The sequence below is a fragment of the Camelus ferus genome, chromosome 12 (genome assembly GCF_009834535.1).
Source record: "Camelus ferus isolate YT-003-E chromosome 12, BCGSAC_Cfer_1.0, whole genome shotgun sequence".
Lineage (NCBI taxonomy): Eukaryota > Metazoa > Chordata > Mammalia > Artiodactyla > Camelidae > Camelus > Camelus ferus.
The window spans coordinates 2576830-2595052 of NC_045707.1; the positions used below are offsets into that span (position 1 = coordinate 2576830).

General features: G+C 52.3%; 1 protein-coding gene across 1 annotated transcript; it reads right to left on the reverse strand.

Moving 5' to 3' along the window:
- Positions 1-508: 508 nt before the first annotated feature.
- On the reverse strand, positions 509-16517 carry FOXRED2 (FAD dependent oxidoreductase domain containing 2). The gene is made up of 9 exons (XM_032492149.1): positions 16415-16517; positions 15230-15781; positions 13134-13385; positions 12744-13007; positions 11636-11802; positions 8971-9136; positions 7360-7601; positions 5938-6108; positions 509-3154 (listed from the first exon to the last, which is right to left on the reverse strand). Exons 2-9 carry the CDS (start codon positions 15778-15780, stop codon positions 2895-2897), a joined length of 2073 nt encoding a protein of 690 aa, XP_032348040.1. The 5' UTR covers position 15781; positions 16415-16517; the 3' UTR covers positions 509-2894.
- Positions 16518-18223: the final 1706 nt, after the last annotated feature.

Genomic DNA, 18223 nt, shown 5'->3' on the forward strand with positions numbered 1-18223 from the left:
TGTAGTTTCCTATTTTTATGTAGCTACAAGCAGTTGCAACTACAATTTCATATTCTGATTCTTTTCACTTAACTGTGTCACATGTGTATTTGTATTACATGGTCCTTCACCACTTTTTAGTTTTTGATGGCTGTATAATATTCCAGTGGGTGAATGTACCGTAGTTTGCTTAACTGTTCTTCACTTTTTCATTTATTTCAATCAGTTCTTTATATATTTATTTTTAATAAATAAGTTGTTGTATCATATTCTGCCGTAACTATTTTTGCCCATGTTGTTTTGCCTTTTAATTTTTACCATTTTCTTTAAAATGGTCACATTAGTCACATTAATTAGGTACAGGCTAGATGGGTGTACCTAGAAATGTTAAACCTTTTCCCCCAGGGAATTACTGTTGCCTCTAAACTTGGAAAGCCCTTTCTTTTATTATAATATCCCCTCTTCACTGCCAGTGTCTACATGGCTTTGAAAAATTCGTCTGGAATTAATTTTGAAGTATAGCATTAAAAAGGGGTCCAACAATGAGATTTATTTTCTTTCCCAAATTACTGACTCGTTGGTCCAACATTATTTATTGCACGGTCCCGCACAATCTTTTCCATTGGTTTGTGATTCCCTTTTAAAATCACCTTGGTCTTACTTAGAACAGGGGCTGTTTTGTACAAAACAAACAAACTGTTTTCACTGATTTGTCTGTTTTGTACAAATAATTTTATAATATTTTAATAAAGAAGGAATGAATGAAGTCAGGCCTTGGCTAGAAAAGGAACTTGTTCTGGTTGGAAACAATGAGATCTCCTGGAGGGCTGTCTAGACTTGACAAGAAAAGGAAGTGAGGCACTGAAGTAGGAAATGTGAGTTTATATAACACAGCAGGAAGACAGCAGGCACCCAAAGATGGCATGCCCAAGGCAGCACGCAGTCAGGGGCCAGGAGTCACAAAAAAGGCTGGATGGTAGGGGTTGCCAGGAGGATCTAGATAGGACTCCAGCAAATGCAGCAACGGTCTTCATAGGAAAAAGTACTTCTCTGTTTGAAGCCAACTATTAATTGACAGGAAAGAAACCAGGGAATGCCTGTCTCTCATCAGCTAAGCAAGAACTGAACCTTATCTTACTAAACACAAATAAGGCTGGTGATATCTGGATGGAATTAACAATCTGGCGGATAACGGGACAAGCAGCAGCTGTCACTTAGCTAGGCATCAGTAAACTGTGTTACAGCACCTCAAACTTTTACTGGAACGAGGGGCTCAGCCAGGCTCTGGTAACTGGGTAGGTGAGACGTGCATAAGAGGGTTTGATATCATGAGTATGGTCCTAATGAAAAGATTTTTTAAAAAGCTTTTGGAAAAGGAAGGGTGGACTGATGGGACCCAGTATGGGTTTACCTGTAATCTACATGAAATACGGCAAGCCCAGCACCTTGGGATTAGGGACAGATCCTTAATCTAGAAGTTTCAGCCCTGTACAAATTATGCCAGGTATTGCCAGGGGGAAACACCTCCTCCCTGACAGGCTAAGGCTGCTGGAGTCTCCTTGTTGTAACTCTGCAAATGACTGGAGGACAGACAGCAGGGCCAGGGGTGAGGGATTTCAACCCAGCCAAGAGAGGAAGAGGCTGTTCCCAGAAAAGGGCTGTGGGTCCAGGAAGCCCACGTCCGACCAGTTTTGCACAGATACAAGGACTGGTAAGAACCAGTGAGAAAACAACCACCTATGATTTTGGGCTTGGAAAAACCACCATGATTATCTTCTGTACAAACGCTTTCCCACGGCTCACTCGTCAGTGGGACTAAAATGTCTGATGGGAGAGGAAGAAGGGAGCAGATTCCTGGTGAGGAAGGACAATGAGAACAGCCAGAACAGCTCAGGGAACCAGAAACTAAATCCATCATCGTTATCTTATAAATGCATTTATAAACGATTCCTTGCACACGTTGAGCCGGGCTCTGTGCAGACAGTGGGGTCAGTCACCTCTGGCAGAATCCCCACTGGAACACAGCATGGTGGCAATTTTACAAAACGTAATTGGGCAGGGGAGAGGTGAGGGGCTGTTCAGGATGCCAGAGCGCAGGGGTAGGATGAAAGAGGAGAGAACACAGAGGTTGAAGACAAGTCAGGGGGTGCAGTCCCGGGAAGAGGACAGCTCTGAGTTCTGCACTTGCTCTGCTCGCTAGCAGAGAGGCTGCTTAGATAAGACAGCCCTGCAGGGAGCTGTCCTATCTCTGCCTGATGACGGCGCCCAGGCCTAGGACGATAAGCCCCATGAGCCCAGCTGGCCCCCAGGGATTCTGAACACAGGTTGGGGTGGGGAGAGGCAGTGTGCTGAGGTGCGACAGGCTTTAGGGCTATCCAGACGGGGACTCCTGGCTGGGACCTGGGAGTCACCTGACCTCTCGGAGCTGGTGTTTTCATCAGGGGGTAACGTCCCACCTGCCCCACGTAGTCAAGGACATTAGAGCTCTTGTTTTAAAGTGCCTGCTACAACCCTTATGAAGATGAGGGTGGATTCCACTTGTGAAAAACCCCGCAGGTGGGTGGGATCCAAGCCCCCCTGAAGAGTAGACTAGAAAAAGAACCACTGGGCACTTGATGGGAACAGAACGGAAGCCAACCTGGTGCTCAGTGACAGTTCATCTGCAGACAAGTTCAGGTGTGGAAGGTGGCTCCCTTCCATCTGGCAGAAGATTCCTTCTCTGGACGCCACTTCCCAGGCACCCCTGAACACAGCAGGAGAGGAGACCACGGTGTGGCCACCCTTCAGCCCTTAACGTGCCTTCCATGTGGCTTTGGTGCAGTCACTGCGATGATCTGAGGGGTCTTTGGCAATCACGTTGGTGGGAGCGTGGAAACGTGGAGAGACCGTGGGCCTGGGTGGGGACAGCCTGGCCATCAGAGTTCCTCTTTGTTGCCATCGAAGTGCTGGATCGGAGGTCCTGGAGCCAGAGGCTGCCTTCCCGGCCCCTGGCTGCCAGGCTGCTGGCCGCTGTCCCCTGGGCGCCAGCCCACAGCGGCATAGTCCCGCAGGAGCCCGCTCTCCACTCCATGCTGGCGAAGGCTCTCGGTTCCCACAAGCCCCTGTGTTCTCAGGTACCCCTGCTGGCAAAAGGGCGGCAGCTTCTGGCGCGTTAGGGCGAACAGGAAACAGGACTCTACATAAAAGCAAAAGATCAGGCTGAGAGATGTGGGGAGAGGTGGAGGAGGGCTTGCTGATGCGCTGGGGGTCTCACCTGGGACCCTCTTCCCCTTGAGCCTGGGAACTGACTTTCCTGGGTCTCTCACGTGTGACCTGGGTAGCTGTGGATCTCATGTCTTCCTGAAGTTTCAAGAATAGGAGGCTGCCTTGACATTCTGGAAAAAACCAGGCTCCAGAAGGAAGCAAACCAAAGAGGTGACTCAGCTCCTAGAGATGGGGGCCCCGCAGGCTGCTGTGCGTGGAGCTGGCGGCCTGGGACTCAGGGGCCGCCCCTCAGCCTTCTCTGCTGGGGGCCGAGAACTTGGTGGTCAGTCCCATTTTGAGCTCAGAGTTCCCTGCAAAGATTAATTCCCTCGACCATATCTGAGTTGCAGATACAGCATGTGAAGCACTGTTTCAAGCACCATAGGAGCTACTGAGATAAACCCCGTAAATCCTCATCTGTGCCACAGCAGGAAGCTGATGTGTAGGTCACACCTGATCAATTAGGAAACAGCTGTGGATACGTATGATTTAGAAATATGAAGAGACAGCCAGAAGAGCTAGAAGCAGGTCCCTCCGGGGAGTGGGACTGGAAGTGGGGAAAAAGCCAAGTACTTACATAACTGTGATTTAAAAAACAGGAAGGATGAAACAGATATGGGCTCAGTCTTCTGAGGGATTTAGAGACAGGACGGCAAGATGGAGTGAGTGTCAGAAAACCATCCTGAGTCTTTAGTGTCAGAAAACCATCCTGGGCATATTACAAAGGATGCTGTGAGGCTTACACAAGTGAATAGCCTGTGAGGTGCCATGCGAATACTGTTTCCTACTTTACCTCTGACTTACAGCACAGAGGGCCCCTGGCAGGATGGGCCATGGCCATCCTCTCTGAGCAGGGAAGACAGCAGATGAGGGAGAGGCCGGGGGAGGGGCAGTGAGGAGGCCTTTGGGCAAGCACCCACTGCTGATCGCATACACCAGTCACCCCTTCTGCAGGGGCCAGGGGGCAGAGAAGCCCAGCACACGTGAGGCCAGAACTAGCAGCTGCATGTCTGCTAACGGGGTAGAAAAAAGCCCACCTGTTGCCAGCTGGCCCTTTGTGGGGAGGATTCTTGCCAGTTCAAGGCGGTGACACTTGGTGGCTTGTCCTGTTGAGTAGATCTAGGGACCGGGAGCCCAGAGGCTAAAGGGCCTGTGATGATGTGTTGTGGGAGCCATCACCCAGGACAGGAATACACTCCCTAGGAGGCACTGACATCTCTGTGTCCTCCTGAAACCCCGAGAAACAGGCAGGGGTTTTGGAGCTGAGGTCTCTAGACCTATAAAGTGTAATTTCACGTGTAAGTGTATGGCTAAAGCTGACGTCTGCAGAAAGCTGCTAGTGCAAAGCTGCTTAGCTCTGCTCTATGAGTTACGTCTGTTTGAGCATCACATATATTCAGACTATTAACTGAAACTATTGTTTTAAGCCATTGCCCTTAATATACACATTTTTATTTCAAAGAGGACTGAGGGATGGAACAAGAACTCTTGCTCCCTGACCGCAGGCCAAGGACTGACCATCTCTAACCTGACTTGATATGGACAGTGCCTGATACACAACCACTGTCCAGCAGATGTTTGCTGAACAGAAAAATGGAGTAGATACCCTGGTAATTCAGGGGGTTAAAAAAGAAAAGGACAAAAATTTGGCTTGTTTCAGCCATTTCTCCCTCTGGTTCATTCGACTTTCTCCCCAGGTCCCTCTCTGGGTTTGACCATCAGAGCCATCTTCCCGTTCACCAGTTCTCCCTTCGTCTCTGGCTGAGGTGCGACTACTACCCGATACTGAGTTTCTAATTACAAATTTGTATTTTCGCTTCCCGAAGTCTTACCTGGGCCTTTCTCAAGACTGCCCAGTCAGGTCTGGTAGTCCTACCCTTCCATTCTATCTTCAGTAGTCTCTTATTTATTCACAGATTTTGGACACACTTTCCATCCTCTACCTCTACCTGACTGCTCCAATTCCTGCCGTCTCTGGAGGTTTGATCCTACAGGGAGTTGGCTCTGCCGACACTCCCTCACGGTGGTTTGTGTCCTTGTGTGTTAAGTGATTTTTGCTTGGGAGTGCAGCGTTCCTAGGGAACTTTATCTGTGCGAATTCTCTGAGGCCTAGGTTTAATGTGTGTTTCCTCACAGAAGACTTGCACTGACTTCTGTGATTTCTGCACCACGATGATAGTGTGAACTTTGGCGCTAAACTTACACGAGTGAGGCCTAATAGATGGAAATTCTCAGGGGAGATTTTTACCCCCTGACTGTACCCAGAGCCAAAAAGTGTGTCTTCTCTCTCTCTCGGGAGTGCTTCTGCTTCCCAGTTTACCCTGAGATCCCAGCTTTATTTGAGGGTCTCTGTCTCTACCCTGCTCCAGCCTCGCCTTCCAACCCCCAAGTGCCGGTCAGCGGTCCAGGCTCTGGGCTACTGACGATCAGCAGACAGTCCTCGTCTTGCGGTGGGTTTGTGCTTTTCTCAGTGTCTGGCCTCTGGGCCGTTCCCATTTTCCTGCCAGTTCTTTAAAGACATTTGATAGAGTGTTTTCAGCTGTGCTGTTCTGGGAGGGGGTTTCTGTGAACACCGAGTCCTCCACATGGTAGGAGACAGGAGTCTAGGATCTGGGTTTCTAGATGTGTACCCTAAAATTCTACAAGGCACAGATCTACCTCGTTTTCTTCAACCTCCAGCGGAGCCCCTTTCGTCATTCCGTGAACTTAAGTTACCTGCATAGAAGCTTCGCAAATCGGTGTCCAAACAGTTCTCCAGGAAGCGCCTCAGAGGCAGAATGTGACCCACCGGGGCCGTCCAGTCTGTCAGGAAGTCTTCCACGATGTGGTGGATGGCTGTGGGGCGCGGCAGGGGCCAGTCCGCAGGGCGGAACCTCACCTCCTGCTCTGTGGGGAGAAGGAGGGGCACTGTGTCAGAGCCGAGCACAGGGCTTCCCTTCCTGGGACTGACGAAGCAGCTCTGCCTGTCCCAGGGGCCTGCCCTCTCCCTCCCTCCCCTCCAGCCTTCCCGACACACCTCTGGGGGGCCACAGTCAGCTTGTTCAGCTGCTTCTCCAGGTGTTTGGAAGGTTGACGGGAGGAACAGGGACTAGGCTAGACTCATCCCTTGTGCTAACAGAAGGCAGAACAAAGACCCATCACTTGAACTTGGTTTTTTCCTAAGACTTCCATGGACTGAGGTCTACTGTGGCTGCTTTGAAATTCATCTTTCTGGGGTCCTGCCTTGAAGGTCCTTTCTGGGGTCCTGCCTTGAAGGGGTCTTAGAGCCCCTCTAGTCCAGTTTCCTACTTGGTGGACACCCTTCTGTGTGTCCCCATCAGAGGGCATCGAGCCACATCCATCCCTGTATTGGGAAACTTGACTCTGGGAGGTGACCCATTCCACCGTGGGACAGCTTTCACGGTCAGCTGCTCCTTACATGGAACATAAACCTGCACTCCTCTCACTTCTGCATGTTGATACTACCTCTGCCCTGGGGACCGTGATCTGTTTTTAGCTCATCCTCTCCCAGGTGACATCCCTGCAAGTTCTGAAGCGGGAGGCGCACTCCCCTAGCTGTTCATCTGTGGGCAGCTGCTCCGTGCCGGGCGCTGCGCTGGCGCTCTGCCGCGTCATCTCGTTCACCCTCACACAGTCCTGCTGGGAGGGTCCTACTCCCCCCACCCTCATCTCACACATGAGGAAGCTGAGGCTTGGTGGGGGTTAAGGAATGGTCCAAGCCACTCGGCGAGGAAAGGACAGCCCTGGGAACTCCACCCAGCTTTTCTGTACTCTTTCCTGCTACACTCCGGCTCCAACCAGTTCCCACTCCTTCTCCTGTTCCTTCTAATCATCAGCTTCCAGATCACCCCTCCCCACTCCACGGTCAGCCTCCTTTGGAGATGGCAATGACAGTGCCCCTCTTACTCTGTGGGGTCTGGAGGCGATCATGACACTCCACGTGTGGCCTTCCCAGGTCACGGTTTGGGCCAGAATCTGGGAATAACGTTTATCATTCTTGGACCTTCTGCCCCATTTAGCCTCTGGGCAGAGACCCCTGTGGCCCCACTTCCATCAGCCAAGGGGGCTGGGTGAGGGCATAATGGCAATGGGGTCCGGGGAGTGCCCAGGCCCGGGGGAGAGCAGACACCCACTCACCGGTGGGGAGGTGCCTGTAGTAGTAGATGACCGGGTGGAGGAAGTTGGACTGCCAGGCATCTTCCGTGTGCCCCACAGATCGGTCATAAAAGAAGACGTCCTTGTCGGGCCCAGAGAAATTCTTGCCGTACTCCATATTGATCACGAAGAGCCCGTGCCTGGCCTGTCTTCCTGTGATCGACTCCAGCTGGGCCAGCATCCGCATGGGGAACTCCTCCAGGTACTCGAAAGCTGTGGCATTCCTGGGACAGTGGCAGCATGGCCGGAGGAAGATGCTCAGTGCTGCGCAGCGGTGAAAGGTGTGTGTGCATGCGTGTACCTGCCTCTCAGACCAAGAAGCGGCCACCAAACAGCGTGCTGACCCTGATCAGCCCCGCTCACCTCACTCTGGTGTGACCGTGACAGCAGAGCCCCGACTTGCACCTGGGAGAGATGACCGAAAGCTCTGAGTAACCTGAAACTGGGTATCTGGGGAAAGGGTGAGCCAGGCTAAGAACAGTGACAGAAAAGCCCGAGGAGAGAGTGAACACTGTGGTGGGTTCAAGGGGCAGGAAGCAGGCCAGTGTGGCCGGAGTGGAGTCGAGGGGAAAGGGCAGGAAAGGGGGCTGGGGAGGTCGGTGGGGGCGGGGCAAGGAAGGCTGTGTGTGTCACCATGGGAACTTCGGGCCTCGTCTGGATCAAGGGAAGCCACTGGCCCTTGGAAGGTACTGAACACTGATGAATTCATGTGACCTAAGTTTTAAAAGGGCCACTCCAGCCACTGTGTTGAGCACGGACCACGGGGCCAAGGTGAGAGGCTGCTCTATTGGTGCAGATGAGGGATACTCGTGGTCCAGACCAGGGTGGCGGGGGCAGTTGTGGGGCTGGTGAGGGGCTCAGATTTGCGACACAGTTAGAAGGTAGAGCTGACAGGATCTACGGATAGTGTGAATGTGGTGAGCAGGTGTGAAAGAGAGAGGAGTCAAGGGTGATGGTGGCTTTGTGCTGAGCACCTCTGAGTTTCCTGCACGTCCTTGAACTCGGTGTGCTGCTGTGCTCACTGGCTTTGGACCAGGCTGTTCCCTCTGAGGCTTCTCAGCTGCCACCTGTCCTTGGAGGCCCTCCCGACCCAGCTCTTCCCCCTTCCCTGCTCTTCCTGGTTTCCTTCTCAGGAAGTGTCCTCTGTGATCTGCCTTTTATCACTTGATTGACTAGGAGCCAACACAGTCCCCACCCAGGGAGCCCATAAACCTACACAGATGGTGACACTCATCACTGCGGTTCACTGCTCACTTGTTTGGTGCCAGATACTTTCCACCAGTTACCTTTACCCCTTCCTCCAGTCCTGCAACGGAGGTGTTATTATCCCCATTTTGCAGATTAGAGAAAGGCTTGGAGAGGCAGACTAACTTGCCCCAGATCACAGAGGTAGAAAGTGGCAAAGCTGGATTCACACCCAGGTCCATCCGTCTGTCTGCAAAAGCTTGTGGTGTTGATTTCACGATTCTCTCCAGAACAGACTGCTCTCCCCCTGCCACCCTGGCCAGCTTCATCTTAGGAAAGAACCCCTGGGCTATTCCCCACCTGGAATAGGCGGAGAACAAGCCAGGGATGAGGGTGTGGATTACTCACTCCTTCAACAGGACCACGTCAGCCAGCACACTGAACATCTGGTAGAGCCCAGAAGCCTCGTTGACACGCCGGATGATGGCACTGGCCAGCTGTGTGATAGGGTGCTGGGTGGAGGGCCAGGGGACATCGTGGTGGCGCTGCTCCAGCAGCCGGTGGACGGCACGCACTGAAACGACCAGAGGGAGGAAGGGCATGCAGCACTTTAAGATGTTATCTTTCACCACCAGGAGGGACGCAGAGGCCCCATCAGCTCTGAACTCAGGGCACACTTGTATGCATGGCTCCAAGGAGATGCCTTTAGAGCAGGGTTCATACATGTTTTCCAAAAGGGGCAGGATGGGAGGCGTCTTGGCCACACTACTCAATTCGGCCTCTGGTGGGAAAGCAGCCGTAGAGATAGGGAACTGAGTTGGCGTGGCTGGATGTGGTCCCCTGGCCAGAGTCTGCCCGCTTCTGCTTTAGGCCATCTGCATATGGAAATCCCACCACAGTCACCTTGTGTGGTGTGTCTAGACAAGACCCAGAGCCCTCCTCTGAAGCCTCTCCCTTCTCACAGTCCCCGAGTCTATCAGGGACACCCAGACGGAAACTCTGACTGCCCCCTCTCCTTCACAGCCAAAATCCAATCTGTTGCTAAGCTCTATTTGGAGATACTTTGTATATTGACATAAGGACAGAAAAACAGCAGCTATCTTAAACAACAAGTAGACATTTTTCTGTGTCCCCGGGGCTGCTGTCACACAGCTGGGAGACTGGGGCACCGCACACAGGGGCCTGCTCTTCGAAACAAACCAATGCAACACACAAATCCAATAAAGGCAAGACACAGACAATCACGTGTCAGGAGACCTGGATGGCTAATGGTCACAGGAAAGGAGGTTCACCCTTGCTAGTCAGACAGACATCTGGTTCTCTAGCACTGGTTAGGCTGCATTTTGTGAAAGGCTGAGGAATTACTCAGCTAGGGAACTGCGGGGAGGTGCCCGACAGAAGGAACGCATGTGCAAAGACATGAAACCTCAAGAGAAAACCGGCACATTCCGGAAAGCAGGCGAGGCTGGGCTGGGAGGGCGAGCTGGGGCCACCATACAAGGCTCCGGATGCCATGCCAAGCACCTGGATGGGGAGCCCCTGGAGGTTTTTTCGTTTAAAGAACAGTTGTTTTGGTGGGTATCGGAGCAGCTGGATGGGAAGCCAGAGAGAACAGCAGCAGGAGGACCAGTTAGGAGAGACCAAGAGGCCCCCCATCCGGAAAGTGAGGCTGGGATGGACGGGAGAGAGACGGCAGGTCCTACCCGCCCCGGTTACAGTCAGTGCTGCCTGTCTTCCACCTTCCGTTGCTTTACTCTGCCTTGCTGTTTTCTCCTTTTCTCCCGTGGGACCTGTTTCTCAGCTGAACGATGCGCAGAGCTGGGCAGGATGGATAGTCCTCCGCTGGTAGCAGGGACCCTGGTGAACAGTGGCCTGTCCACCCATGACTGTTTCCCATTTGCCTGAAGCTCAGGGGTTCTCTGTGAGCTTCAGAGTCAGATGGGTGTGGATTCAAAGGCTCCCTCTGCCGGCCACTGGCTGGGCGACTTTGGGTAACTTACTTCTCTGTGCCCATTTCCTTATACAAAAAATGGAGTTGAAATAACAGGATCTGTCTCACGGGGCTGTTGTAAGGATTAAGAATGTGACCTGGGGGGAAGATCAGGGGACAGAAGGAAACAAGAGAGATGAGGCAGGACCTGCCAGGAGAGCAGGTGTAGAGAGGGTAACAGGCACAGGAAGGATGAGGAGGGCTTCATGCTGGGGAGATACCTTTCCCATTCTGTGTGTGTGTGTGTGCGCGCGTGTATTCACTTTGCAAATACTGCAAATAGTTGTAAACAGACAGCTATTTGCTTCTCTGACGACATGTAGGGGGTATAAAATACATGGTCTGGAAATCAACACCAAAACATGATTATCTTTCCTTGCCAAACTGGAAGGATGGTGAAATGCAAAAATCAGCATTAAGACAAGTGAGGCATCAAATTAAAAGCAGAAAGATCAGGGTGAAGGACTCATATGGTGTTTTTATGCCAAAATTAACTGACCCATGTAACACTCACCATGCAATAAAGCACCCACCCAGTAGCCTACCCAGAGTGTGGAAAATCTGTACTCTTAGTACCAAGAGTTCTGAAAAAGAACTGATATAATCCCATTGCAATTTGTATTGAAATTTGTTGGTACCCCAGGAGTCTATGTACGGAGCGCTTCACAGCTGCACGGTCTTAGTCCTTGCAACAGTCCCACAGGGGCGGCAAGTTCACCTCATTTACATCTCTGACTTGGAGGACAGCCAAAGAGGCTCAGAGAGGTTACAAGGTCTCACCCTTGAGACTAGCCAGCTGCTAATCCAGATTAGCATTCTTACCAATACGTGGTAAGCTGCAAAGGGCTTAAGCATTTAGCGTGCCACCCACAGATGGACTTCCTTTTACACTTTATCTGATGTATCTTCTCTAGATGTATCTTCGGACCGCCATAACCCACTGCTGTCTGCCCCGGCAAGGGAATTTATAGTAATCAACTGCTCATAAGCAATCACTTTAAGGCTGGTTTAAGAGAATCGGGCATGTGTTAAACCCTGGGGATGGTTCTGTCTGGGGACAGCAGCCCTCTCTGCCTGGCTCACCTGTGTATCGGAATCCGTGAATGAAGCCCCCAGCAGATTTTCGGTAATCCACGGAGTGGCTGGCGGTACCCAGGACAAAGAGACCGCGGCTCCCTTTGGACTCGTAGCTAGCTCTGACCAGTGGGTATTTCTTGCTGAACTCACCCCCTGAAGAGAGTCGGAGGGACCTGTGAGCAGAAAGCGTTGTTAATATAAATAGATGCTGTGTGTGAAAGACTTTTTATAGGCCTGGCACTGAGTTAGGTACTTAATTCCTTCTCGAACGTAAACCACATCACGACCCTAGAAGGCGGGTATGATCATCTCTATTTAACAGAGTAACTGAGGTTCAAGGTGAAAGATATGGCAGGTCAGGGACAGAGCCAGGATTCGAGCCAGACTTGAGTCTGGGCTCTAGGTGAAAACTGAGCCCTGCGTGACTTGATGGGACAGGAGGGTCTGTTCAGGCCCTCCTGTTTCTCTGTAGTCCACCTGTGCCTTGGCCGGAGGAAAGGGAGACACTGGTTCTTTCATACTAAGCCTTGCCAAGGTCCTGGGGCAGCAGTGTCTAAAGATGAGGATCCCTAAAGCAGTTATTCAAAACACAATTAAAAACGATGTGAGCAGCTGACATTTTGTGGAGTATATAGTATTTGCTGAGCACTTTCGTACATGAATCCTCACAATAGCCCTAGAGAAAGAAGCTATGATTCCCATTTTAGCGATGAAGAAAGCGGAGTACAGCCTGGCTAAATAACATTCCGAGGGCTCACAGAGTTGGTAGGTAGAGAATCAGACTGACCCCAGAGCTGTGCTCCTAGCCACACGCCACACTGCCTTTCAGTGAAGCCCCTCTTAATTCTGTCTCAGCTTGCTCTGCCTTCCCTCGGGTGGAGAGAGCACAGATAAGGGCTTGCTGCTGCGGCCTCCTTGCAGCCACCCCACCTCCCCCACTGCCCTGGACAGAGAGCTCGTGTCCTGGATGGGAAACCAGGTGGCATCTGCCTCTGTGCTGAGGGTGCAGTCCTGAAAACCCTGCCCCTGGCCCACTGGACCGCCACTTGGTTCCCCTGGGGAAGGGCCAGCGGGATTTGCTAAAAGCTGCAACCCCTCCCCCATTTGGACTCACTTGCTGAAAATGGAGAAGTTGAAATTCCAGCCCAGGCAGCGGATGACCCGGTCGTAGGCCACGCGCATGGCAAAGTTGTCACTTTCGTCCTGGGGGAGGGTGATGGCGTCGGCACTCTGGTTGTTTTCCTCCAGGAAGAACTTCAGGGTGATGTGGAACTTGCCCTGGCGGTCCTTCACGATGGCCAAATCCGTCAGGTCAGACTCAAGCAACCCGTCCAGGGACTTCAGCTGGTAGGTGTCCAGCAGGCCGTTGTTGATGGCCCTGGGGCCCAGGGGAAACGTCAGGTTTCAGGGAGACTCAGAGGATGGGGTGGTTAGGCAGGCGGGAGTCAAGGATGGCTCTAGAGGGGCTGGTGGCACAGGATACACAAGCAGCTGCCCAGCGTACCTGAGGTCGCCAACGTAGTGAGTGGCCCAGGAGAGCCGGACCCGGGAGCGGCTCAGCATGTGGATGAAGTTGGTGACACCCAAGATGTTCTCTGCCGTCTCAAAGGCTGAGTTCCCCCGGCCCAGGATCAGCACATTCTGACCCACAAAGTCCTCGGGGTCCACGGACACAGACTCGTAACCATCCACGTATTCAGAGCCAGGGAAGTCAACCTGGTTGGGGACCGATAAGCCAGTGGCTACCAGAAGTACACTGCAGGTAGGGAACAGAGGGAGGATGGCTTAGCCTCTTAGCTCCGAGCCCCCTATGTGAAAATCCCACTCTGCAAGTACCGCCTGGCTCGCCTGCCTCACCCAGACTTCTGGCTCCTAAACGAAAACAGGCCATTCCTTAGCTCCCCTGCTACTGACCTGACCCAGAGCACCCGAGATCTTACCTGGCCCCTCACTGAGTGACCCAGGGGGTACAGTGTCCTTTCCACCTTGCTGGGGTTATACCAAACACAAGACTTAGTTTTACTCTCTGACTGAGGAGAGGGTGACACCCTGAGATATCCAAGAATTCACTTAATTTTGAACACAGCGACCACAGCAAGTGCCACACTCCGTCAGGAAAATGAAACTTGATGTTCTGCTTCCCCCTTTCTTACTTGCCTGGCAGATGCAGAATCTGCCAAGCAGTTATTTTTTTAAAAATGTTTTAAATTAATTTTTTGAATGGAGGTATTGGGGCTTGAACTCAGGGCCTTGAGCATGCTAAGCATGTGCTTTACCACTGAGCTATCCCCTCCCCGCTGCGGAACAGTGACTGTATGAGGCCTTGTACTAAGTGCCTTATGCCTCATCTTACTGCTCACGGCAACTCTGCGTTGGTGTCATTTGGCCTGCTTTACAGGTGAGGAGACACAGGCCCCACGTGGGCCCACAGCCTCCAAAGATCCTCCGACAGCAGAGCCAGAATCTGACCACAGACCAGCCAGATTCCAAAGTCCTGCTCTTTATACTGGTGGGGATTACACTCCGGCGGTGGGCAGCCTGGGAGCTGGATCCTGCCAGCCTGCAGAGGAATGGTCTGATCACAAGGTAGTTTCCAAAACAGGTCTGAGTGGCCTGGAGAAGGCGGCATGTGTAGCCCCTTGCTCCTTAGTGTCTGATCTGTCCACTCTGCTCACATTTGACTCCTCTACGCTGTAGCGCTGCTGCCTAAGATGAAAGGATCCAAATGAGCACAACCCTGCTCTCCCTGGGCCGTAACCAGCAAGGAGCAAGGCTGTACCTCTGGCTAATCGCATGAGAAGATGAACTCTAATCGAGCACCTGCCTGCAGCCAGGTGCCAGGCTGAGTGCCAGGGAGAGGCAGCCTGGTGCAGCGTTAAGAACACAGGCTTCAGAGTCAGGAAGATGTGAGCTCAAATGGCAGCTGTGCCACTGACTAGCTGTGTGATATAGAACCAGTTACTCAACTTCTCTGAGCCTCAGTTCTTCATCTGTAAAATAGGGATCAGTGAACCTCCTTCAAGGGTCCTTGTGAGAATTAAACAAATGCAGTATAGTGTGTAACTCTTGAGTCTGGGTTGTCTGCACAATATTAAGTTTTCTCCCAAGCCAAAGCAAGCGATAACTGAATGCTGGCAGCACTGCCCGTTGCGCTCCCTTGTTCAGTTCTGAAATCCTACTGAGTTTGTCTAACACTTGCTAGACACTTGCTAGCATTTCCCAGAATGTACTGTGGGTAATACTAGTTCCAGGATATGCTCTACAAAAAGGGTTTTGTGAGTGCCTAAGCTTAGACAATGCTGAATACTCTGCCCAGTGCTGGAGTGCCTCAGTGAGTATGGAGATACTGAAGACTGAAAAATCCTGGAGGAAAGACATGGTCAGAATGCTCAAACATATTTGAGCACACACATTTCTAGGAAACACGTGGGAAATGATGGCTGAACTGAACCTCTCAAGACTGGATTTCAGCAGGAACAAGGATTAGCAGAAATGCCCCTTTCCTCCCATTTCTCCCACAGCTATGGCTGACCAATGGACCGCCTTCTTCTGGGAAAGGCCCCAGCTTCAGCAGGTGAGCTTTGGAGCCCAGTTCCTTACCTGCACTGGTATGCCTGGCCTTTCTGGTCGGTCAGGATGAAGTAATGGCCATTCCAGGCCCGTCGATCCTTGTTCAGAGTGACGTGGGCAATGGTTGTGTTGTACAGCACGGGGAGCCCCAGCTTGTCCGCGAAGTCGCGCAGGTAGCGCACCATGTCGCCTGCATCGGGGAAGTAGGCGCTCGAGTAGTGTCTGAAGAGCAGCTGGGGGTCGTGGCTGAGCAGAGAGTTCCAGTCGTGGCGTAGGTTGAACTCGGCGTTGGCCTTGCCGGTGTAGCGCTTGTTGATGCTGAGGAGCTTGCGGTGCCGCGGGAAGCGCGTGAAGAAGCTGCCAGGCCCTGGGGCGCGTTCGAACACCACGTAGTCCCTCCCGGCGCGCTGCAGGAAGTAGGCCATCTGCAGGCCCGCGGGCCCGGCGCCCAGGACGCAGTAGTCCCGGTGGTGCCGGGGAGCCCAGGCCCGGGCGGAGCGCAGGGAGAGAGCCGGGTGCAGGGCGACGGTCAGGAGCAGCCCCAGGGGACCCCACAGCGGGGCCGCGGCGGAGAGGCCCATCCTACGGCAGACCAGACGCGTGAGGCCTCGGACCCCAGAAGGCCCCTTGAGGCCGGGGCCGTGAGCGAGGAACCAGGGCCCAGAAAGAGGCCGGGGCTGGCCGGAGCGCTCATTACGACTTAGGGCGGAGCCAGGGCCAGAACCCAAGGACCCCTGAACTCACTTGCCCCGACTCTATCCTTTTAAGCTCGTTTCAAGCTTTGGCTCCCCCAGAAGCCCCGACCCCCTCCATCTCCCTCAGGACCTTGGTTTCTAGGGGCGCCAGACTCTTTATTGTCATGCTAACAAGACGGTGCACGTTCCCCCCAATTTTCCCTTTTAGTGGTGCCCAATACCCTCCAGGGACCTCCCAAGGCTAGACCCTCGTGGGTCACCTCTTTTGGGCCATGCCCCCGCCCTCCTGGCTCTAGCCTGAAGGAGGTGTGGCCTGAAGGCCCCCCGACCAGGGCCAGGCGCCCCGGGCTCTTCGGTCACGTGACAGGGATGCCCCGGCACACCTGCCGCGGGGCGGCGCGAAGCCACCCTCCTGCCTGCGCGCTCCATCCAGGAGCCGCTCCCCACGCGTGCGCGTTGCCCACGCCCGTAGCTCCCGCCTCCCCAGCCCGCCTGCCCACCCCCCGCACAGAGCTCAAACCTCCCAGCCGCTCCGTAGACAGCCCGCAGCCGAGTCAGGCCGCACTCTGCCGACCCGCGCCGCGGCGGCGGCGGCCCCGCCCCTCCCGCCCGGCCAATGGCAGGGGGCGGGGTCACGTGGCGGCGCGCGTCACGCTAGCCGGGCAGGGAGAGGCGGGCACGTGCTGCTCCGCGGGCTGGCGAGCGCCCGCGGGTGGTGGCCCGGCTGAAGAACGCATCTGGCAAGGGGGCCGAGGCTCTTTAAAGCTATGCTTTTCCTCGTGTAACGGAGTCATGGAAGCAGACGATTTGGGAAGATAATCCTAGCTGTTACACTTCATTAATGTAGCCAAAGACTAGTTGGTTACCCACTGGAAACCAGGTTGGGGAAGCCAGGACAGATAAACCAATTAACAAGTGTTCGCTACAGTGACTCAGTATTGTTTACCAAATAACTGTACATGAGTGACTTAATCTTCCATCAAGCAGAAGAGGAATGCCAGGATTGTTTCCAATGTAATGTAGCCGACTGTCCTAATGGAATTTAGAGGTGATTTCCTTAAGACCACACAGTTAAAAAGTAGAGTGTGGAATTAAAACTCCCCCTTTAACTCCAAATTATGAACTCTTTCCAAGTTTTTTTAAAAAATTGATTCATGAATCATGTTTTATGTGCTTGGTGTTGAAAAATTGTCTAAGGAAGAAACAGGATTTTATTTGAGCCAACCTGAGGATTATAAATCGGGAGACACTCGTTTAGAAAGCTCTGAGGATTGTTCCAAAGAGGTAAGGAAAGGAGGTCAGTATATATGTGCTTTTGATGAAGGGGTACGTGCGATCGAGCAGCCTTCTCGTGGGGAACAGATATCTTTATCGTTTTAGTGCTTCTCTAAGTGTGGGAAGATGCAAGAAACTGGGTTTGTAACATTTCCTCCTGAAAATATCTGAGGGCCATTTCTGCCAGCTTCCATAGAACACAAAATGCCTCATCCAAGTCCCCATCCTGAATTCTTTTCAGGGTGTGTTGTAGGGGTGTATTGTAGGTGACTGCAGGAGCTAATGACTTGATTGTTGTAGAACTGGATGGTGGGTTACATTCTTTATTTTACAATCCCTTCCCTTTCGGTCTTAATTTCAACTAATGTTTGGGAGGCCTTTTGTGACCGATTTGTCCTACAGCGCGAAGAATGCTCATTCTCAGGCAGGTCAGGCAAGGATTTCCTTGATAGGTCACTTGATGTGCTATTACTGGACTAGGCCCTATTAGCAGCAGCGAAGAGCCTCTGGCCCATGTCTTACTAGTCTGTTATAGTTCAGGAAATGGTTCCCTCTTGTTGCTTCTTCCCCTATCTAGTTAGTTACTGATCTCCTAGAACTATGTATGTGGTCAATCATTTCAAGTTGCCTAGTCATCATTTTTTTTTTGTTGTTGTTGGCTCTGTCACACATTTGATAATGCAGGAAACAGTAATCTTATAAAACAGGCAGGAGACAAGTAATATAGCTAGTAACATTAATAAGTAAGTTATTAAGCTAAGAACTTCCATTAGGTGCAGCCCAGTATCTCCTCAGTTCATGACTAGTCTGTTATATACTGGCCTTGTACATGAAGTTCACCAAAGATGTCTGCATGGACAAGGTGAGTAGTGGGTCATCGTGACCCCTTACAGGATTAAGAAATGAATGTTATCTTCTAAGGAGTTATGTGGCTGGCACATTTATGGTTGAGCAGGTATCGCTGCCATTGGGGAGGTCTGGTTAAAACATAATGCAGATGTACGATGCACACTAGAGGGAGGGAGGGTTTTATGTTGAAATCTTCCTAATCTTG